This window comes from Glycine soja, chromosome 18 (assembly GCF_004193775.1).
Source record: "Glycine soja cultivar W05 chromosome 18, ASM419377v2, whole genome shotgun sequence".
NCBI classification, from domain to species: domain Eukaryota; kingdom Viridiplantae; phylum Streptophyta; class Magnoliopsida; order Fabales; family Fabaceae; genus Glycine; species Glycine soja.
In genome coordinates, this window is record NC_041019.1 from 4,179,717 (window position 1) to 4,203,663 (window position 23,947).

The 23,947-nt window shown below is 31.0% G+C and overlaps 6 protein-coding genes across 7 annotated transcripts; 3 read left to right on the top strand and 3 right to left on the bottom strand.

Moving 5' to 3' along the window:
- Positions 1 to 1,238: 1,238 nt before the first annotated feature.
- Positions 1,239 to 2,774, top strand: LOC114394591. Of its 2 annotated transcripts, none has more exons than XM_028356216.1 (2): positions 1,239 to 1,518; positions 1,892 to 2,774. In XM_028356216.1, exons 1-2 carry the CDS (start codon positions 1,425 to 1,427, stop codon positions 2,527 to 2,529), a joined length of 732 nt encoding a protein of 243 aa, XP_028212017.1. In that variant the 5' UTR covers positions 1,239 to 1,424; the 3' UTR covers positions 2,530 to 2,774. The 2 variants fall into 2 exon arrangements, with proteins under 2 accessions (XP_028212017.1, XP_028212018.1); XM_028356217.1 differs by having other exon boundaries at positions 1,409 to 1,518; positions 1,885 to 2,774.
- A 112-nt stretch (positions 2,775 to 2,886) lies between these two features.
- On the bottom strand, positions 2,887 to 4,486 carry LOC114394592. Its single transcript, XM_028356218.1, has 2 exons — positions 4,253 to 4,486; positions 2,887 to 3,174 (listed from the first exon to the last, which is right to left on the bottom strand). The coding sequence occupies exons 1-2, from the start codon at positions 4,391 to 4,393 to the stop codon at positions 3,106 to 3,108; spliced, it is 210 nt and encodes a 69-aa protein (XP_028212019.1). The 5' UTR covers positions 4,394 to 4,486; the 3' UTR covers positions 2,887 to 3,105.
- A 60-nt stretch (positions 4,487 to 4,546) lies between these two features.
- LOC114394590 lies at positions 4,547 to 8,504 on the top strand. The gene is made up of 8 exons (XM_028356215.1): positions 4,547 to 4,945; positions 5,380 to 5,777; positions 6,087 to 6,195; positions 6,845 to 6,900; positions 7,083 to 7,244; positions 7,433 to 7,516; positions 8,130 to 8,243; positions 8,343 to 8,504. Exons 2-8 carry the CDS (start codon positions 5,415 to 5,417, stop codon positions 8,463 to 8,465), a joined length of 1,011 nt encoding a protein of 336 aa, XP_028212016.1. The 5' UTR covers positions 4,547 to 4,945; positions 5,380 to 5,414; the 3' UTR covers positions 8,466 to 8,504.
- A 2,088-nt stretch (positions 8,505 to 10,592) lies between these two features.
- Positions 10,593 to 11,234, bottom strand: LOC114396257. The gene has a single exon (XM_028358159.1). It carries the CDS (start codon positions 11,232 to 11,234, stop codon positions 10,593 to 10,595), a length of 642 nt encoding a protein of 213 aa, XP_028213960.1.
- Positions 11,235 to 14,629: 3,395 nt separating this feature from the next.
- On the bottom strand, positions 14,630 to 17,581 carry LOC114395164 (pentatricopeptide repeat-containing protein At1g62350-like). Its single transcript, XM_028356873.1, has 2 exons — positions 17,143 to 17,581; positions 14,630 to 15,394 (listed from the first exon to the last, which is right to left on the bottom strand). Exons 1-2 carry the CDS (start codon positions 17,425 to 17,427, stop codon positions 14,981 to 14,983), a joined length of 699 nt encoding a protein of 232 aa, XP_028212674.1. The 5' UTR covers positions 17,428 to 17,581; the 3' UTR covers positions 14,630 to 14,980.
- A 5,256-nt stretch (positions 17,582 to 22,837) lies between these two features.
- Positions 22,838 to 23,688, top strand: LOC114394701. The gene is made up of 2 exons (XM_028356369.1): positions 22,838 to 23,164; positions 23,261 to 23,688. The coding sequence occupies exons 1-2, from the start codon at positions 22,981 to 22,983 to the stop codon at positions 23,506 to 23,508; spliced, it is 432 nt and encodes a 143-aa protein (XP_028212170.1). The 5' UTR covers positions 22,838 to 22,980; the 3' UTR covers positions 23,509 to 23,688.
- Positions 23,689 to 23,947: the final 259 nt, after the last annotated feature.

Below are 23,947 nucleotides of genomic sequence, written 5' to 3' on the forward strand. Positions count from 1 at the left end.
AACAACAATCTTCCATTTCCAAGGTTTGAAGTATTAATATTGAATGTTTTTGTGTGGCGATCGAACACAATTACCAGTCAGCATGGCCAAATTGTGAACACAATTACCATGCGGATAGAGGATGCCAATCCCAGGCTCGAAGTATTAGTTTGCCTTTCGTAGGACACAAAAGAAAAATAGAGAAAATTAATATACATGAGAAACAGTTTGCTATTAAAATGAAAAGGTATCAAAATCTTCTCACATACGGATTGAAATCTCCTTTCTTTTGAGATGGTTTTTAATTTGAGGCACATACTGATTAAAATCACTATGCTTGTGTCACTTTTTAAGTCGAGGGGAGGGAGGGAGTGGAGAACATGACAGAAAAAGTTATCAGTTGATTTGGTTTCCACACAAACAAGTAGTGTTGCTTAGTTAACTTAGAGAACAAATCAAATAGTAATAAAAACATCTTACAACAATGAATTTCAATATTGATAGAAGGTCATTTTTTTATAGTGAAATCTGTTGAGACGAAACTGTTAATAACAGATTATTGAGAGAAATATAGAAGGTCAAATATTTATAGTAAAATCTGTTGAGACGAAACTGAAATCTGTTGAGACAAAACTGTTAATAACAGATTATTGAGAGAAATATGTAAAAGAAACTTTCTCTCCAGATTTAATGGTTGATCTATTCTCAGCCTTGGTAAAGTCTATCTTGTGATAGAAACAAATAAGAACAAGTTTTAGCTTGTGTGATAAATATACCAATCGTCCTTATAAAAGTTTCATATACTTCATTTATTAAAAGAAAAAAACTCAAATGAATACGCACATAGAGATATTTCATATTTGAACCACCAAGATAAAGAATGAGTCTTTCTAACCAGTTAATATCCTTAGAGTATTGGTTAAAAAACTAAAATGAAAAAATATTTATAGTAGAGATTATAGTAAAATATAAAAAAAAGTCCTTCAAATAAAATTATTTTATCAATGTTCCAAAGATATTGGTTAACATTTGCCATAAAAATTATTATAATTAAGGGAAAACCGAAGTTAATAATATAAAATTGGAAGAAACATAAAACCACACCAAATTAGATACCCAAAAACATAAATATAGTTAGTATTTGCCTGTTTTGGAAAGGATAGAGTATTAAACAGTTCTTAATATACGTGCAATAGCGTAGTAATAAATATGGAGCGTAGGTGGTAAGTGTCAAATTGAAGAAAGTGGAAGGCGTAGAAGCCAAGGAGTCGGTTCCTTGGGTTGGAATTCAGGAACCTGGTTCTCATTCATATTCATATTCACTTCATTCCTTTCATATTCCATCCATTTTCCCATTCTTCACCTTTAGAAAGAACACACACAGATATCTAAAATCTGATAATCTAGTTGTTGTTTGCATACTTGTCATCAATAATCAAAGGGAAATGGGAGTGCTTTCCAATAAGATTGATAGGGAACAATTGAAACCCGGTGATCACATTTACTCCTGGAGGCAGGCTTACATCTATGCCCATCACGGTCATCTTTTTTCTCCTCTATTAGTACCGTATATAAAAATTCAAGTGTGCTTGTCTTAATTCTTAGTTTTAAGTCTTATTTTAATGACAGTGGCTGTAATTTGTAGCATTTTTGCATCATCTTGCAACTTTGTGGATGACTTATGCCGTGTACTATATCAGAAAGTCTCTACTCATTTGTATTTGCACATTAAGAGAATTCAAAATAAGGAAGATATCATTTAGAACAATTCTAGAATCAAAAGCATTTTGTCCAGATTAATGCATTGTAATCTATGTTTTTTACCCTCCAATTTTGAATTGGACTGAGATCCTATTTTGTCATATTATAAACAGTGTTACTGAAATCTTCATCTTTTGGTGTAAGATGGCAGGAATATATGTTGGAGAGGGAATGGTTATCCACTTCACCAGAAGAGCAGGGCAAGAAACTAGATCAGGAACGATCTTGGACCGTCTCCTTATAAGTTCACCACCACTTCGTGCTACTTTTGACACTCCATGTCCAAGATGTGGTGATCAAACTAGATCTGATGGTGTCATTTGTTCCTGCTTAGATTGTTTTCTCTCAGGTGGTGATCTATACTTATTTGAATATAGTGTGTCACCTGCATTTTTTCTAGCCAAAGCTAGAGGAGGTACTTGCACCACCGCATTTTCTGATCCAACTGATGAAGTCCTTCACCGCGCTCTGTTTCTTCTTGAGAATGGATTCGGTGGTTACCATGTCTTCAAGAATAACTGTGAAGACTTTGCAATTTACTGCAAAACAGGTTTACTTGTAGTCACTAACATCAGTGTAGGGAGGAGTGGACAAGCAGCATCATGCTTTGCTGCTGCTAGTGCTGTAGTTTCTTCACCACTGAGGTTTATGACTGCCAGCTTTGGTGGTTTGGCATTGGTTGGATGTGGTATGTATTGTGTTAGCAGATATGTTTCTGATATTGGAGTACGCGGTGATGTAGCTAAAGTTCCAGTGGAGAAGATATCTGAGATGGCCAAGGAGCAATGACCAGAATCTAGATAGAAGGTTATACAAAACTTTAGTGTATGATGTCAAGTTTCATTTATGTTCTAAAAAATGCCTTTCAAAAATATCTGGAGGTTAAGTTCCCTGTAACATCTTTGCAAAAGGTTGCCATTTGTTTGTGCTTCTTCAGCAGGAGTTAACTTATTTATCTACTCTTCCCAGGATAATTTGTTAATTGGATGTTTGGACAAGATTTTATAATGCAAGTTTGAATTTTGAAAATGGCCTATATGAGTCACAAATTGTCTTTAAATTACTACAACAAACTTTTTTACCAAAGATATCATTTTGTGACATAAACTCATAATTTCATAACCAATTAAACTGACCAATAACTAATTGGAACAAGACAAAAACAAATGCTGTAAGCCTTTTATACTTGATTTTGCTATAACTAATTGGAACGGAACATTGTACAAATTTTATAGTTTCTCATGTTTTGGCTATAAAGTTACACATTTAGATACAAATCCAAAAGGAAATCCTCAAATCATTGCATGGTGCGCTAAGAATACCCCTATGGACAAAGACATCCAACCTGACCAATCACCAACTCTTCTAAAAAGGCCAAAATTCTGGTCCACCGGGCTTCTTTACGAACATTTGATTATAGTCAGGCCTTGATGTCTGCAATTGATGTAAACAGTTACTGTTAGAACTCATTGCCAAAAGCACAATATGATATCAATGGGGCAGGCAGTAGGGGGTAATAGAGTTTAGATGATAAAAGATGCCATTTTTTGTCGGCAAATGTTAGTTTATTAGTTTTTGTTAGAAATGTCAGTGAGGGGATTCAAACTCATGATGTCTCTCTCCTCCCTTCTTCCTTCAACCCTTAAGCCCCCCTTCCCAACCACTAGACTAACCTAATTATATCACCTAAAAGATGTCATGTTGCAAAGCATTTAAGAATGCATTTAGGAACTAGCTTAGTTAAGCACTTATTCAATAAACTCTCATCAAATGAGGACTTGCATCATAAATTTGACCATAAAAGTTGATGAAATAAGCTAGAAAGATACATTTCGCGAATAAACTTGTTAAAACTTAAAACAAGCTAAAAACAATTTTACAAGCTCAAATAAATTCTGTAAAATCTCTTCCAAATGAAATGGATTGAAACATCAGACACTGAAAGCCGACATAATAGCAGGGCTTATTGACATTTCAAATCAAATCTAGTTTTATAGTTTATATATCCCATCCGTGTGAAACTAATTCACCGTATGCTTATCACTCAAACAAATACAACGTACACATTACAAAGATATATTCTTAACATCTTATGACTAGAAGGTGTACCCAATGTATCTGCATCCAGATAAACCTCCATAAATTAGCTCGAAGGAAAATAAACTCTTTTTTTTTTCATGCATCAAGGAGGCAACACCAATATGCAGTAGTAATTATCTAATGGTTAAAAACTCAAAACTTAGTTAAATAATTCATCATTATTTACAAAGAATTCGATGACAGGGCACTCATAGTCAACAACATATTGATCATTCATCATGCATTAAAATTGAATTTGAAGCTCTACGAGTACAGATTAAGAATTGAGATCCCTGGGCATGGGGCCAAAATTCGAGACTATTTTTAATTACGCAGACACGATACCCACATAGAAAAGAATGAAAATTTGAGGAAATAGAACAAATGGGTAATAAGAAAACAAAGACAAGAGGGGGTTATAATCGGAACTTACGATGTCTTTGAATAGAAGATAAGCGATGAAAAAGAAAAGAAAGAAGAGGATCTCAAACTCGGCGTGTCTCACGAAGGCGAAGACCGCCGCAACCGCCCGAGTCAATAACGACTCGTTCCGAGTCTCGCCTCGCCTCGCCATCGCTGTTATCTCTCACACTTCTAATAATACAACAATCTTTCTCACACAGACGTAGAAACGATAAATAGTCCAAAAAGTGTGAGAGTTTGAAAAGTTTATTCAAATTTAATCATAAAAATTTTAAAAAAGATATGATAAATGAATTCTACAGATACATTTATCATATTATTTTTTGTGAATTTAGTTATTTACCTGAGAAAAATCATAATGTTTATCTTCAAACGGATCCGGGTCGGGTACGGGTACTTCCTGGACCGGCCCAAAACGACATTAGCGTTTCACGTTTTGTTCATCATCAATCCTGATACCAAGCTTCTCGTCACCGCCATTCACCCGTGTGTGTTACCTTTGATTATAAATTTTTTAATAAAAGTTTATATTCATTTGACGTTTTGTTCTTCACCATTGAATCATTATAGCAGGTTCTCTTGAAAGAAAGTCTTGTAATTTTTTTGTAACAAATTACAATTAGAGACTTTGGCTCCGTGGTTGAATTTCTGATATATTTTCACAAGCTTGATTCTTTAGGCGTGTTGCCAACTGAGCCATTAGGTAAAGTCTTGTAATAATATTTTAATGTTATGAAATGCGAACATTTACTCTATCTCTTGTTCATATATGTAATATGTATTCATTGCTGAATGAATTTCGTATGAAATATTACATTTCAATTTTTCTTAATGTTGTCACTAGTTATATTCTTCGTATAAGACGAGTTGATGTGCATATTATAACTGCCTCCACTAATATTGTGTTTGATTTTTGTTCGAGATGATCTGAGAAGTTTCGGCAATTAATGGTTGGAATGGAAGGGGTTTGAATTGTGATCCTCAATCTTTGACACATTTTAATCTCAACGAAATCTTAGACACCCCTTTAAAAAATATATATATATGCTTTCGAAAAAAGGACATCAATTTAATGTTTGATGCAATTACATGTAGAATTAGAAAGTTCTTCCACTAAGCACGTTTAGTTGAATGCAGGACTTCAATTAATTTGCATTGTATTGGAAAGACAAATGGCGTTGTTGAGAAGATATGCTACTGCTAGTGCTATTGCATTGTTTGTGCTTTTGCTGTTGTTGGTTACTTGCAACCTTAACATGGCTTCGGCCTTGTCCGGAGGCGTGATGGGAGGGAATTTCTTTGATTCGGATTCAGAGTCTTCCTCCTCAGAATCGTACACCAGGGATTCAGAATCATACAGAATGGGACATCATCATCATCATTATTATAATGATGATGCCCCTTCTCCTGACACTCCGGCCGCAAAGGGAAGTCACAGTGGACTCATGTTTTTTCTGATTTTCGTATTGGGTATGTTTTTGGTTTCATTCTATAAAGGCAGCACTGGAAATTCAGTTACTGTGCTCAAGCTTCAGGTTGGTAACACTTGTTGCTGTGATCCCTCTTCTACTACTATCAATAACTAACGAGTTTTGTGCTGAGTTTGTATGTATATTTGCTGTCTCACATTTATGATATCCTGAATAGATGGGATTTAGATTTAGGATTATGCTTGTTTTTGTGCTCTGTTTGTGTAATTACTTACTAGTTTGTTAATTTTGGCATGCACTATAAACATGATATATTCCTGTGAAGTGTGAGAGTAAATGCCTTGTGAAAGTCATGAGTCTCAGTGGTTTTGTTTGGACTTTTTGTTAATCATATTTTGCTGTGTCTTGTGTAAGGTTGCAATGTTGGGTGGTGGGATGGGAAGCACAATACAAAGGGATCTAACCAGGATTGCAGAAACTGCAGATACATCCTCTCGGGATGGTTTGACCTATCTATTGACAGGTAGTTTTAGGAATTGCTTGCTATATTTTTCTTGTCATGATGTTGGTCTTGTGAGATACTATTTTTTATATGGTTTTGTTGAACCTCTGTGACAATTGATATTATTGTGTTTTTTGGTCAATTGGTGTGGATTTGATGGTGGTAGGTTACATTTTCCTCAAGTCTCTTCCTCCTTATCCATGGTTACTGGTCGTTGGTGATCAAGTTTATGAGCTCTATTATTTTGGGAATAATGCTTCTTGCACATCCCTAAGAAGCAAATCACCTCAGTTAAAACTCACTAGGTTCAGCCTAATGGTATGGGATTTGGGTAATTTGTATTAGGTTTTAGGTTCAAATCTTATTGTTTCCGTTGTACACAAAATCAACTATGGATATAGGTATACATAAAACAAGGTGGAAACCACTGTGATTAGATGGTGTGAAACAGGCACAAGGATGGGGGAGGGGTGAGCAACTGTGCTCTTTGTTCACCCAGGAAATTTCTTGTCTCTAATTCTGCAAGCTTTTGTTATAATTACAATCTAGTCTGAAAGTTCTTTAGTGTCTCTATATATTTATACTTTGTTCTATGATTTAGCCAACATTGAACTTCCATTGTTTCTATGAGGCTTTGTATTTGACACACTTGATATTTGATATGTGACAGACACAATACAGAGTTTGGTTCGACATCTTGGTAACTGTATTGCAGGATATTCATTTGTAAGTCCATCCTTCTCTCAAGGCCAAATTGCAAATAGCAGTTGTTGGGTTATTATTATATCTAATTATCTATATCTAAATTTTATAGCTTATAAAAAAAGAAAAAAAAAATCTAAATTTTATATGGGTAGGAGGAAAATGTAATTGTTAAGAGGTTATCTTTAATGAGCAATCTTTGGCAGGTGGATCTAAAGCGGAGTAAAGAGGATGGGGAGAAATACTATAACCAACTATCAAATGAAGAAAGGGCCAAATTTGATGAAGAGACATTAGTTAATTTGAACAACACAGAAAAGAGAAGTACAAAAATCCAGAGTGATGTGTTTAGCAATGTATACTCAATGGTATGGTCTGATTATTAAAAAGCTACTCTAAAATGTGCTTCAATTTCTTGGAATCCAGCATGAAAAGTGGCTATTGTGATGCACCTTGCAAAAAAAAGTGTTATGTACTTCAATTTCAGCTGTTTGGCAAATTATAATTTTGCATCTAATATCAGCAAGAGTTTTAACCAACTAATAGCCTATTGCAGTTTGATGGAAAGGGGATTAAAGAGGAAAGCAAAAAATTTGAAGAAGAGAAACTTCTCAACGAGATTGGTTCCGAGTACATAGTGGTATGGTATGATCTCTCTATGCATATATTATTCCAAATTAAAACTTTGTTTGTATACCCGCATAATCTTTCATTTCACTCCTAATTCAAGCATTATAAAAAAGTGCTTCAGTGCCACAATTTTTTCATCCTTCCTTGCTCCATTTTGTATCATTTAACAATAGGGTTGCGCAAGTGGAAGATTTCAAATTGGATTCATCAATTCAAATTTATTTTGAAGATATTTCTAGATGTAACTCATTCCTAAGTGTATTTGATAGCCATTAACAAACGTATATAGGAGAAGAGGAAAATATGATAGGCTTAATAACGGTAACAAAGGCTTTGCTCCATGATTTCTCAGTTAACAGTATTATCAGAATATTTCAGGTTGTCACTATTAATTCTATCATCTAAGTAAACATTAAATAGAGAGACATGTGGTCCAACCCAATTGTCTTATCATTAAACATATTTATTTAATTTTTACGGCTGGATTGAGAAATTTGATTCCATGTCTTCCAAAAAAAAAAAAAACAAAAACAAAAACAAAACTTTTCTTGTCAAAGTTGAACAATCCAAAAAGGAAAAGTTTGGCATCGTTTGTTCTTACACTTGAGATGTACTTATACCAGATAACAATCTTGGTAGCTGCTAAAGGAGCACATAAGCTTCCTAACATCAATGGAACTAAAGATTTGAAGGAGGCTTTGCAAAAGCTTAGAACCCTTCTCTCAAGCAAATTATTAGTAAGAGATCAGATATCAAATTAATCCACTTTTATATTTGAATTAGTGTCATTTCTTCAACAGTAATTACTAATTATCACAAGCTCAAATTACTTACAGGCTGGCAAGGTATTATGGACCCCACAAAATGAGGATGACACTCTTTCAAAACGAAAACTACTTGAAGACTACCCTCAGTTAGCAAGAAGCATGACAAACTTTCTGGTTAAGAAACATGAATGAAAGAAATGGGCAATGTTTGGTCACGTTGTGTTAAATTATTTTGCCTAATAACTTACATTTATTTCTCTGGTTTTACAATTAAAAAATCTTTTTACAATCAGTTCAATAACTTCAATTTCAATATGTTCTTAGGTGTTAAATGTTAATGTAATTTTTTGTTTCCTTTAATTGTAGATTTTAGTTTAAATGTATTGACAATGTAAAATATTTGTATATTTGATATCTAATTATTATTCTTTTATATGGTAAATTTGTTCATTTTTATAATAATTATTTTAAAAATTATATCTAATATAATTTTTTATTTATTGACAATCATTTCTTCCTTTTTTTTCTGTTTACAATCACCATGCATAAAAATAAAAATTTTAATTATAATTTAAATCATGAAAGAAATTTCACCTATATTATTTTTTATATGAATTCATTTAAAATGTACTAGCGGTGTAATTTTTTTCTTCATGCTATCATTTAATCATATATTGCTATATATAATAAATTTGTTCGTTTTTATACTAACAGTAACTATCTGAAAAATTGTATCTAAAATGGCTTTTAATTTGTTAAAAGTGTAATATCAAAATAAACTTTTTTTTTCTCTAATTAAATTTTTTTACTGCTTGTATAATTAATTTTTAACTATTAGTACTCCATCTAAGTTTTTTTAATAAAAAAACTACATAACGTCCCCAAAACAATTCTCACGTATCAACATGGATTGGTAGTCCTACAACTAGACATGATAATAAAAATTAAACATCTGAGTATTTGGCCGACTTTGCTCCGATTTTGACAAAGAAAATCAGCTGGGGTTTGGTTTGAATTTTCTTCCTTAGAAAAATGGTACGGATTCAGATATGTAACTATGTATAATTATGCATTTCTATATTATTATCATTATATATATTATATATAGTTCTTAGTTATATAATAATGTAATTATTTTCATATTTTATTTTTATAATTATTAAAAATAGAATAGTTATTTTAATAGTTAAATAAATAATATTATAATTATAATACTAATTAAATAACAAAGTTAAAAATTGTACATCAAAATAAAAATATGATTTAATTCTTAAATATTCTTAGAGTATTGATTTTTTTATTAACTTTTATAAATATTGTTGAATTAAACTAAAAATATTTTTCACTACATGTAAAAAGTAAATAATGATTAATATTTGAAGGTGTCACTCGAGGTGACTCTTCCCTAATGGCTGTCAAAAAATAATATGTCATAAATTATTTTTATACTATACCAATTTAGTAATTTGTTTTCAAAAACTATCTAGTTTAGTGAAAAAATCGTCATTGTCTCCGTGTGACCCGAACAAGACTTGGATCTTTCATCAATATCACGAGTCATGACCATATGGCACCCCAAAAAAGTTGCTATACACAAGAGTTCTTACCACCTTTACTATAGATGTCAATGAAAAATATTTCAACCCCACTACCTCTCTTTTCTTCTTTATCCTTCATCCTTAAGTCCCTCCTCCTAACTATTAGGTCAACCTTAAATGTATATATTTTGAAAGCAAGACGAACATGGCAACACCTTTATTTATTTGATTAGTTTTCGACCATATTAGAAAATTTCTTTCATTTTTCCAAAGCAGTTAAAAGTACAATTACCTAAAAATGAATGCCAAGAAGTAAAGGCGGGAAAGATATATAATTCGTCACCAATATTGACTTAGTTAAATGTAACATAATAATCCTTCACATTGGACCATATCATATATTTAAGTGAAAAACTTATGAAATGGCCACTCAATGAAACTAAAACATATATAATTCCGCACTATTCATCACTCAGTTACTCGACCTTGGTACGGGAGTAAGTGTAGGAAGAGACGTGTTCGTCATGAAACTCAACCTAACAACGGAGTTTATTCCGTTGCTAAACTCAGTGGCGGACCTACATTAGTATGAGAATGTGCACTTGCACCTCAGTGGCGGAGCCAGAAAAATTATAAAGCCTGGGCAAAAATTTAAAGATAGCAAATTCACATTGTATATAATATGTAAATAGTAATCAATCAAAATAAAAGAGACTCGTCATTTTGTCAACAAAAATATAGTTTAAAATAAAAGAGATAAACATAATCTTACAATAGCGGGTTAAATAAAATTACGAGGCAAGTGTCCTTCCCGAGACTTCTTTGCGGTAAATGTTCGAATAATATCAATATCATCAAGTGACTTGAATATCTCCCGCTCGGTGTAACATACCATCAAGTCATTGAACCACACATCGTTGATCTTATTGCGCAATTTAGACTTGATAATCTTCATTGCTGAAAAAGCTCTTTCAACGGATGCTGTCGACACCGGCAATATCAAAGCTAGCTCAATAAGTTTATAAACCAATGGAAATACCAAATGTTTCTCAGTTTGAACCATCTTCATAGCCAAACTTTGAACATCTTCACGAGTGGAAAAAGAAGCATTTCTTCTCACTTGAAGCACATAAGTTTCAAGTTGATCCCTAATTGTTCCTCGGTCATCATCAGAAAAGTCTGCATGATAAATATCAGCAAGACGAGCAAGCTTATCAACATCAAACTTGGAGAAAGAGTTCTTGGGGTCAAGACATGAGAAGCAATCAAGTATAACGTTACTTCCTTCACTAAAGCGGTGATCCATCTCCACACATATTTTATCAATAGCAACATAAAAAATCTCTGCACGGTAATGATGAAGATTAGTGATAGTCCTCCCTTCTGCTCTTGAATGACCCCGAACTGGTATTTCGTCATCCATATTTGGTACCAGAATACTTTTAGCAACACAAAATCCTTGGACATCGGCAAAAAAATTATTCCAGCCACTCTCTCATTGTGCCCAACCGAGCTTTGACAACATCAACTAATTCCATGGCATTCACAATATTAAGATCTTTTCTTTGCAATATATTTGAAAGCTCGTTTGTTTCCTATGACCTGGATCACGCACAATCTCATTTGGGTTAAACTCATTAACCACATTAGGTGGCGGTTCTAATTCGGCTTCTTGTTGTACAACATTCACATTCTCAATACTTGCTCTATCAACCAAAAATCTCCTCATCTCTGAAATTAAATGATCTTAAGTTAATACTCAATTAACAATTAAAATCATAAGAATCAAAATTTAAATAAGAATAGTTTTTCAAAATAAAAGTAATCTCTTATGATTTATAAAGAGTAGGAACAAGCATTATATTATATTCAATTAAACACCATTATAGAAACTAATAAAATTAGATAACCAAAAGAAACCTTTATTGTAGATAATTTATCTATCAATAAACAAATTTACAAGTGGTATGATTCCACTGTAAAAGATCTTTTTACTGCTATTATAAATAATACTATATGCTTATAATATTACTAGATACACACTTTAGTTTGACTTATCAATAAAACTTTTATAACCAATGAATCTTGCTGTGTAGTAGCTTAATCTGACACTTAGCAGCACACAAAATGACAAAATATATTATAAAGTAAATATTTTTTATAATGAAATTTATTGAAGTTATCAGTATGATACAATATTATAATTTCACCATATGAGATTTTAGATAAACTTGAACAATGTTAGTACTTCTATATAACATAAAATATTTAACCTTTCAAAGACAAACCCAAATTTTTCTTCTTCTCTGTGTCTGCTACTACTAGGCGGTGCAAATAAACCCAAATTTTTCTTCTTCTTCTTCTCTGCTACCTTTGTGTTAATTGTTTCAATTTAAAACCACAATCAGTTGAAATTAAACAATTACTAACCGAAAAAAAAGGGGAAGGCGGTAGTCGGAAAAGAACCAGTAGGTGTCGATGGCGGAAGCTTTAAGGTTTCAACACTAGTGTTGGCCGGAATGTATGCGATTTATAGGCGTTCAGAATCCAAACGATGTCAAATCCAGAGAGGTTGAGCCGCGGAGACAAAGTTTGATCAATAGACAATAGGTTTCATTCAAGGGAAGGAGAATAATAGATTTTTTTTATGAACAGAAGATGAGGAGATGAAAAAACGTGAAGAATGCAGTCTGGAGAGTGAGATACGTTAGTTAGGGAATTGAGATATGTTAAAGGAAAGTTAATATGGACTTACTTTTTTGGGATAAATAAAATACTTTAAATGACATTAATTGTGATATTGGTTAATTTTTAAAAAGATGATATTGATTGACTAGTTTTTAGGGAAAAAAGAGATTTTAAATTATTTTATTTTGATCAGTTAAAATTTGTTAATAGTTAATAATAAAAAAAATTTAGAGGCCTAAAAATTATTTGTTTTTGGACCTTAGACTGATGCCTAATTTACCTTGCATCTTGCACGACCCTGACTCTATCATAGAGTTAAATTACACTGCCACTTAGTACACAATGCAATCTTGTCACAAATAAAATTTTCATGCAGGTAGTTTTCATATCTCTGTTAGCTAAGTTAAACAAATTGTTTATACTAAAAAAATATTTATATAGCATAGAAATTATACACTTAAAATTATGCAGAGAATAAATTAAATCACATGAGCACAAAATTAATTACTTAGTATGTCTAGAATTTCAGGATGTTACTGGCTTAATTTTTTCAATGGGTGAAATTTTGGGCGCCATTTAACTGCAAAAAATAAAAATATACGTGTTATATTTATATGATAACAATGAAGTAATATGAAAAATATGTACTCACAACACAATTGCATGTAAGAATTTTGAAAGGAAACTGAGTTGGAGATAAAACTTAGAGTGTGTCATCAAAATGGTATTATATAGGACTCTGACTTTTCAACCAATTTAGGAAATAATTTTACTGATTATTTTTTTGTGCTGCCACTAATTGTTTTAAACATTACGTAAATTGAGTAATATAACTATTTTTTTTATACATTTAGGTTAAATGTAATATATCTATTTTTTATATGAATCATTTAAACGTAATATATTTTTATATTTTATAATTGCACGCATCAATTAGTATCAAATTAAAAAATATTATATGTTATCAATTGCACGTATCAATTAATAACAATTTCATAATATATTTATAGTTTTATATTATCAATTTGACATATCAATTATAAATATATTTAATTTCATGTAATAAACTATATATAATTCAATAGTAACTATTTTTTTAATTCATTAGATATATAAAAAAATAACATAAAGAAATTGGTACATTTGAATCTTAATCACAATCCTTATCATCATTGTATTAGAATAGATTAAAAAAATAGATAAATGAATTTATATATTTCTGATTAAAAAATTATTTATATTTTTATTCAACATTAAAAGTATATAATTCAATATTTTGTCATTGGAAAGAAATATTTTGATTTCCTTTAATAAACTACATATAGTTAAATAGTAACTATTTTTTTAATTCATTATATATATATATATATATATATATATATATATATATAAAGTTTAAAGAAACTATTTATTTAAACAGTATATTATATGTCACCTTAAAATATTATACTTTTTTAATATAGTAAATATTATAAATTCATAAAATATAAAAATTCAGGTAAAAAAAAAGAAATCTTCAATATATATAGTTAGTTTAAATAAAATATTTAATTTTTGAAAGCAGCACTGCAAATTACACTTTTAGCCTAAACAATGAGTTGAAACAAAATTAGAAATTATTATATTAATCTCCTTTTCAGCTGAAAATTTGAAATTACAACAATATTCTCACTCCTACTTTTATATATATAAAGATTTTATGTATTGGAAATATAAATTAATCATTATAATTGCTAAATAATAATAATATTTTAATTACAAATTTTAGAAAAATTGTAGTGTAGTTCTTAACTTTATTTTTAAGATTTTTTTATTAATTTTTATATATTTCTTTTAATTAAAATATAATTTATACCTTACATAAAATTAAATTAAAAAATTGAAGTAAATTCCTCGTGAGTTTCACTAACCCCGCTGAGTATAAATTTAAATTTAAATTTTCTATCCCCATCTCTACTAAACCCAGCATTAAATTTAAACCTTTCATGTGTCCTCACAAGAGCTCGATGGAAAGAGCTCACTTGCCTCAAAATCGTCCCATTGCCATGGCTAAAGCATTCATTGAACATGTATTTCGATAGAATTGCTCGAAGCCGAACATAAAACCAAAATAAAAACACAAAATCAAAAGAAAAAAAAAATCTGAGTACTTGTGTATTTTCCATCGAACAACTACCTCCATATGTATCATGAACATTCGTTTACACTGTTTAGGCTAAGATGTAAATTAATCTTAAAAAAAATCTAAATTAGGAAAAACTCAAAGCTTAGAAAAAATCTAAATTAGGGAAAACTCAGCTTAGATCAAAAGAGAAGCACTTTGAAATTATTATATATACAACAGCTGTGGTCTCAACATTGCATGGCACCAGGCAGGTTCAGCATACAAAATAGGCTGCAAACACCTTGATCTCCACATGAATTGAATGTGTTAAAGCACATATAGTTGTGTAGGAGTCCAGGGAATTAAGCAATTCTATTCTAGTTATCTCTATCATTGTGCTGTTTATTATCTTCGAACAAATCCTCTGGAGGGTCGTAGATGATCATACCTGGGAAAATCTCTAAGAAGTCATCTTTTACTTTCTCACGTAATTCTGGATAGGGAATGAGCCCTTTTAATATCACGCGAAAAGGCAATGAAAGAGGAGGTTCAGGAGACTGTCTCATTTCTTCATATATGTCCATTGCCTCTGAGGGCAACCCGTTATCTAGAAAAGCTCTGATAATATCTCCGAATGTATGCTGATCAAATAAAACTTCCTCTGTTCTCAAATCACCCCAAACCTTTTTAGCTTCTTCTACCCTTTTGTTTCGTGCAAGCATCATAAGCATGTCCCTATAAAAAAACATGTCTGGCCGGTACCATATTTCTTTCCGGACTATATCATACAACTGAGACAGAAATGAATGATTTGTCATTAAATGATCAATGCAAATCAGAATATTAGATCAAACAGTTACTAACACCAAGAACTTGGTACTAAAATTAATGAAATGTTAGATAAAATTTAAGCTTTTGCAGTCTTTTTTATTGTTTTCTTTTTTCTGGTTCAATTTTATATTATATGTTCACTACACATTATGGATAAACAGGTAATTTTCAGTCATAAAGTACAGTAGCATAAGGGCATGAAAAAAGCAATTCAAGAGAAGTGGATAAATTGCTGTTAGGCATGGCAATAACGAGGAAAACGTGGCACTAGCTGAGAAGGTTTGGCGTGTCTATGCTAGGAGGAAGTTTAAAAAATAAGTAGGATCTAAGCCACTTATTGTATAGGCTATGAGGCACTAAAAGGGGTTAGGGGGTTAGCCGCTTCTGTTATAGGAAGTCTATTTAAATAGACTTTCGAATCAGTGAGAGGACACTTTTCAGATTTTATCTTTGCTGTAAACTGGCTTGCCCAGTGAGAAAGGAGATAGTTCCTTTGTGTAACCCATTTTCCTCCTTCTATCAATAATAATTCAACGGTTAATCCCACCCTTTTCTCTTTACTTCTCAGTCTTGGGCTATGGAATCCTAACTTGTTAATCCTCCCCCCTTGAACTACCTTTTCAGTGAGTTGGACCTAGTCATTCTCCATTCCGTTGTAGAACAGAGGCAATTTAACCGAAGTACTTAACATCAACTAAGACGGTACATTTTGTGGTAAAACCATGAAGAAATCTAGGCTCATAAACTAACAGAATTGAGAGTAAATGGATCTTTGCTACTAAAAAGAATCCATATGGTTCTATGGCTGGATTGAAGGCTCGATTGATAACTAAAGAGAATGCTCAACTTACTAGGTTGATCACTCTAAGACTTTCTCTATGGTGGCTATCCTCATATTAGTTTGCCTCTTTGTTTCTGTTGTGGCCACTCATTGTTGGCTGCTTCATTACTAGGATGTAAATAATTCTTTCATGGTGATCCATAAGAACATGTATACGTGAAGCTCATAGGGACTTGACTTTTGCAAACTTTACAAATCTCTATATAGGTTGAAACAAGTCATGACTGAATTTGGTCTATAAAAGAGTGCATGTGACTATTGAAAGTAAGACTTGTGATAATCTTACTGCGAAAATGAATGATAACAACAAATATGTGTTGGAAGACTCAAAGAGATATAGAAGGCTTGTGTGAAAATTCAATTATCTTACTGTGATGTGACCAGATATTGCCTTCTCAGTGAATGTAGTTGGTTTGTCCACATCAGCCAGAACTACACAAAGGATATAGTTGTTCACACTAAAATATCTTAAAGGAGCACTAGGTAATGAGGATGTTTATCAAGATCTAGGTGCTTGTGATGGTGAGGGATTCCCTAATGCAGATTGGGCAGGATCTCTAGTTGGCGGTAAGCCAACAACAGCATATTGTCTTTGTCAGTGGTAATTGTGTAGCTCTGAATCTAAGTACAGGGTAACGGTTCAAGTTATGCATAAGCTTATGTGTATCCCATTTATTGAAGGAACTTGATGTTGGGATCTCTTATCCTATGGAGATACATTGTAACAAACAAACAGGCTAAAAATCTCGTATTCCATTCAAGACCTAAGCACATGAAGTGGATCACCATTTGCATATACTACTATAATTTGTTCAAATTTGACGATAGGTTAAAATAATGAGATGTTTTATTATCAAAAGAAGGAACCTTGACGCAGAGGAAGAATTGATTCTGTCTCTGGAACTCGGCCAGGACGGCGACGAGGTCGGACTTGAGCAAGCGGGAGACGCTGGACCGGATGAAGCGGTCTAGCCGGACCGGGTCCGACCGGAACCTCTTCAGCTCTTTGGCCACCACCAGCCCTTCCTTCCCCATCTCCTTCTTCCGCCGCCATATCGAAAGGCTTGGGCTCGACGCCCCACTCGAAGCCCACCGGGCCCAGTTACGGGTGCCCGCTCGCACCACTGCAGCAACCGCAACACGCACCAGCATTAATAATCACTGAAACAGAACGAGGAGGGAGGGGAGGAACAAACAAGCTACGCTACAAATCTAAAACTATCGGTGAAAATTCGCCAAAAAATTTAGACAATTTTTGAAGGATGCAAATGTAACAACGTTACGCAATTTTTGATAAGGAGATCCAAAATAGTTAAAAAGGCTGTAAAATTCGTCCTCGTGTTTTACTTACTTCTGCAAGTTTGTTTTTTATTTTCTAATTTACTAGTTATCTTATATTTTAAAATTATCTTAGTCCTGATTTTAACAATAGTTAAATCCTAAACGTTGACTCATATAATTTTACCACTACATCCAAACCTAAGTACTTATTTAAATATATTAAATATGTAAAATATAATATTAATATAAATTTTATAAAAAAATAATTCAAAATTTAAATTTTATTTTTTTAATTTATTATATTTTTATAATCTTATATATTATTTTTTAAAATATAACATATAAGGTTAAATTATATTTTCATACAAATTAGAATAATCATATTTATTTAATTTTATTTTTATTTTATATATTATATTTATCTTTTAAAATAATGTTTATATTTTAGTGATAACTTTTTTATCTATATTAAGATATTCATGTTATTTATTATAATATAAAAATATCAATAAATCACATAAATAAATATTTTAAAAAAATATAAAATATTGTCATTTTATTTAATTACATAATTTTATTATATAATTTAATTCTTTTAAGAAAATAACATATCTAATTAAATAAAGTTAAATATAAAAATATTAATATAATAAATAACAAGAAAATCTCAATATAAGTATAAAAATACTGTCATTAAATCACATATATAAATATTTTAAAAGATAATAAAATAAAATCATTTTATGAAATTATAATTTATATAAAAAAATATACATTAAAGATAAAAATTTATATTATATATTTACTGTATAAAATAAATTTTGAATAATATGATAAAAATACATAAGATTATAAAAATATAATAAATTAAAAAAGAATAAATTTAAATTTTAAATTATTTTTACATAAAACTTATATTAATATTATATTTTACACTAAATATCCAAATGGTCATGTAAGTATAATGGTAAAGGAGTGCTGCGGTGACGAAGCTTTACTTCTTTTGTTTCTGTTACCTATATTTTTGCCCTTTTAATTTTTAACTCTTACAATTGTTTTGCCCTTTCAATTTCTTGCCCTTTCTTTAATATTTTTCTTTTAATTTTCTCCATTTTATGTTTGTGTAAAATTATTTCATAATTTATATATAAGTATTTATTTATTATAAATTATAAATTTTAGTTATATAAAATAAACATTCACTAAAATACTAGTAATTGATAAATGTACAACTTAGATTTATAGAACAACATCACATGATATTTGCTTTAAGCTCATAGTAAATTTGTGAAAAAGCTGACCAATAATAATGAATTCATGTGATTGGTGTTTCTATAGTTGTTATTACCCTATTGCATGAATTATCGTAATTATTGTTTACAAAGGGTAAATAAATGAGAAGGAAAATTCTACCAAGAAAAAAAAAAAAAAAGAGTGAAGGATAAGAATACACAGTCCACAAAAAGGGTTATGCCAGCTAGTTCAACTAACTATTTGACATCAAGATACTTTTTGTTGAATCTGCGTGCTAAACATGATAGTTGTCCGTTTAATTCATTAATAAAGAAAAATAATAGTACAGCACCAAAAAAAAAAAAGAAAAATATTAGTAACATAAAATTAAAAGGGTTATGCCAGAGCCTGGGCAATTGCCCAGGGTAGCCGGGCCTTGAAACCGCCTATGTTGCACCTCCTCATTTTTTAAAATTGACTAAATTTGTAAATAAAATTTTATATTTTTATATTTTATTTTATTTATATTTATTTAATTGAACCCACTCATTTTTTTTTATAATTTATACCCACTGACTTAGGGTCTTGGATCCGTCACTGACTAAAGATATCGGCGGGACTTCTAGGATTCTTCTTCGTGAAGACATGACGAAGCTGCTTGCGAAAACAGTGATGCTCATGCAACCATTTACTCGCTAGAAAAATTCTGTTATTCAAACTTGCGATGTTGCTTCTAGTGACATTGCTTTCAGCGGTAATCTTTCTCTTCTTTTCACATCATCGATCATTTATCTTTGAATGCTTTGCTTGCAAATGCTTTAATTTTTTGATGTTTGACTTTTAAGCTGATGAAAACATAAAGTGAAGAGATCGCTCGTTTGTAGACACTTTGTTTTGTTGAATGAAATTCAAGCTCAAACTAGTTATTAGGAAATTAATCTCAAAAATGGGACCAATGAATGAAAAATAAAACTCAAATTCATATTCATGAAAACATCCTAGATTTAAAGAGAGTGTGTATCGGAGCTTCTAAAATTGGAAAAACTTAGTGCAAGTATTTTAGGCGTTGTGTTTTAATTAAAAAAATAGATTTATTTTACTAATGCGAAACTTTGATGTTGGCCTGTATTTTGACGGATTAGTAATAGTATCAATAAAACAATATGTTTTGTAACTTTATTATTCTTTTTAAACTTTGCATGCAGATAGAGCTCTACTCTACTTGAAGTTTACAAGACATCATTATCATTTTTAAACACATTTCTTTTCAACTTATTGAATTAATTATATATGTATTAAATCTCTAGAATTTTAATTTCTTAGAAGTTAACTATTTTTAGGTATTGGAGTTCTAAGAAGTTTTAGAGTTGCATGTTAGTCTTCCCATCTTTTTGCCAAGTTGAACATGTGTTGTCTCTATTACATTTATTGTTATACATGTTTTAGGTTTTACACTGATTTGAGAAAAATACCATGTTGAAATTATGGTCAATGCTCTAATAGCCAACCATTCTAATGAAATGAACCTTCTTTTTTGTTAACGCTTGTTTGATTGGATTTACTTGAGTAGGAGGTTTTGGTAGCTACATGTTTGGAATGAGTTCAGAAATTGCTAAAGCGTATTCACTAGTATTCACTGCGCAGGATATCAAAGACCCAGGTTTAGGATGGATGATAGCATTTGCATTTGTTGTTAGCTTTCTTGGCCTCTTTTCATTGGTTCCACTTCGAAAGATACACTAATCTAATTAATGTCATCAAGTAATGAACAACGTATTCACGAGAAATGGTCAAAGTAGTTAACTTTGTCATCATTAATTAACTATTAGCACCACTACAATACAGGATAAGGTTATAATTTGAATGTCTAATTGTAAATTTGCTTGCATGGAATATAACTTTTTTATTGTTTAAGCATGAATCTTCTTGTTGGTTGATGCATGTTGAATTGGGTTTTTTATTTTTTTTCCTTTAATGGTCGATGTTAGATTATGATCGTAGACTTCAAATTGACATATCACAGTGGTACTGCAACAGCTCATCTTATCAATAGTTTCCATACGACAGAGGGTGCCAAACTAGCCAAGTGAGGATTTAATATTGCAAAAGTTTGTTATTCTTTATTAATATGTCAATATTCTCTTAATTTCCTTTGAACTCTTTCCTTTTTTTAGGAAGCAAGTACATTTGCTGGGAAAGTTCTTCTCTTTTAGCTTCTTGCGGGGCTTCTTCCAACGGTTTTACACTGCGAGTGATGGTTGTGGCTTTAATAACTTCCCTACATTTGGTCTGGAATCCTATAAATACCAGTATGTGACTCACCGATATCTTATTAATGAAATAAAATAGAAAAAAACACTCAAATCTCTTATTTTAATGAATTTATTGACCAAAAATGCTATCAATTAAAATCAGTAATTCCTTTCCCGTGTTCTAAAAATAACACTTATATTTTAATGAATTTATTGACCAAAAATGCTATCAAAAACTTCCAATTGACTTATCAAGCTTTGTTTTCACTTCCACTCCACGTGTGTACAATCTTATACACTACGTTCATAAAAAATGATGATTTGGTTAGGCATTACTCACTAGTATTCAGTAGTTAAGTATCTTTTAATTACCTTTCAAGAAGCTGAAAGCATATTAGATAATTTGGGTGCAGGTTAATAAAATTAATTTTAAAGTGATATAATTTATATTTAAATATTTTATTAAAAATCAATTTACAAGTGAAATTTAATATAAAATTTTGCATTCAATACAGAAATTAGTTAAACCCAAAATTAATTCTGAATTCTTATATAATATGAAACCAAACAAATAAAAACTTATCTAAAATTAATTCTAACTCAAAATCAATTTATGAATATCAAACCAAATGCAAATAGATGATAGAACATTAAATTAAATACTAGTGTCAACTAATATTTGATCAAATTCCCAATAAAATGAGACAAAAAGTAACAGATATGCATTAGACAAGTTGTTTCGAACATTCCCTTGTGAATGAATGGATCTTCTCTATCTCTGCGCACACGAGGTCCAAGGTGAACCCAAGGGACACAATTCTTTAGTGCCTATAAATATGGCCAAGTCCAACAGCCAAGACTAGCAATAGCTTTTAATTGCATCGCACTTCCCCCATAGTTAATGTTTTGTCCTTTCTGGCACTGATAAACTATTCAATTTCCCACCAAATAGATCAATTAATTAATAAGTAACTTGGTTTCGGAAAAAAACCAATCAGTAACTTTGGAAACCCCAATAGAAGCCGACATAACTTTCCACCTTCCAAAAGACCAATGCCAATACATGGTGGTGGTTTTGAGTGTTTTTTTTCTGCCTTTTGTTCACATGCCAAATACTCTTAAAATTAAAATATAGTAATGTGTTTAATTTAAAACAAATATTTATTGTAAAAATCATTAAAAAAATTATAGACAATGTAATTTAATTTAATGTGTTTCAATTAGTTTTTCTTAATCAATATTTTAAGGACACACTAATTAGCACTTGTCTTAAATTAATACTACTTTACTTTCATTTTTATCTATAAGATTAAATTTTTTAGACTTGTTTATTTCTTTATTAAAATTCATCCATATTATTTTATGCATTAATTATTTTTATACTAAAAATATTTTTAATTATATAAGAGATAAGTTATATTAACATTTATTTAATAGAAAAGAGAAAAATATTAATAATAATAATATTTTTGAAAAATATATAGATTTAGTACAAATTTATTATTAACTAAATTAATTACATATATTTTTAATATTAATGAATTAGATAATTGAGTGTTATTAATAACATAGGAGTATATTATAATCCAGTATTATGTACATAAATCAAGTATATTTAATTTTATATTATATAGGACTATAGGAGTAATATGAATTATGAAATCTTGAGTTTAAATAAATGATTTTAAAAATAAATGATGAATAACATTAATGATGATTGCATTTTAGCCAGATAAAAACAAAGATAAATACGAAAACTTTACTTCCATCACCTCAGGCTTTTTGTGTCATCAATATTTTATCAGTGCTATAGTGTAGGGAGTGGCAGACAGAGCCAAAGAGAGAGAAAGCAAGAGAGGGAGCTTAGGATATGATGGAAGTATGGAATGGATCTAACAAGTAAAAGCCATGAAATGATGTTTTTGAAGGGAAAAGAAGCATGATGGAAGAACAGGCAAAGGAAGAGTTGAAGCTGCTTGAAGCCCAATATCCTAACCATCATGAGCATCTAAAGAATGAGCTCAGGTCCTTTATCTTTCAACTCCAGACCAATCACCATGATTCTGAACAGCTTCCAGAAAACAATAACTTCAGCACTCACCTTGCTTTCTTTGATACTGAAGGTTTTTCTTTACTTTCTTCTTCTTTCTTTTATTTTGTCATTATGCTAAGAGGTTTATATGGTTTTGAGATGTTTTTGTCATTTTTTTTTGAAACAGAATCCACTAGCTTGGAGGAGCTAAGGAAGAGGAGTGACTATGATTTGGAACTTGGTTTGGCAGACAGAGTAGTGATAGAGAAGATTGATGGAAGTTCTAAGCTTGAAACTCCCAAGAGTGTTGTAGTGAAGCATTTCTCAAGCAGGAAGAACAAGAGAAAAGATAGGGTGGATTTGGTTCTTGAGAGGGCACAAGTTTGTCTCAAAAAAATTAAACACTTGAAGACATTCTTATTGCCGCCCTCCTGAAATTTGGACGTAAATGTCGTGTGTAGAAAGTAAAATAACATTTTTTGTCACTATGCCATCCATGGTGCTTATTTTGTTTGGATTGGTTGATAGCATTGCTGTTATCCGTTTTGTTAAGCAAGGGTTAAGATTAGCACCAAATGTCCAAGTGTTTTTTTGGTTGTGGGGGAATGAACTACTATTATTTATGAGTATATTTTTAAAAAATAATGTCTATTTCATATCTTTTTCTTTACTCTAATTTAAATATTTCTTCTCAAATTCTCTCATTCTTTTTTCCGTGCACAAAATTAAACCCACCCTTTGGCTTTTTGCCGAGAAACAAAGCTGTCAATTTTGTGTGGTCCACAGTAAAGGTACAATCGGGGAGAGGACACAACGGGTGCATACCCATGGAGAAGTACAGTTTATAAAAAAGAAAGATACTTTTTTAACCCTT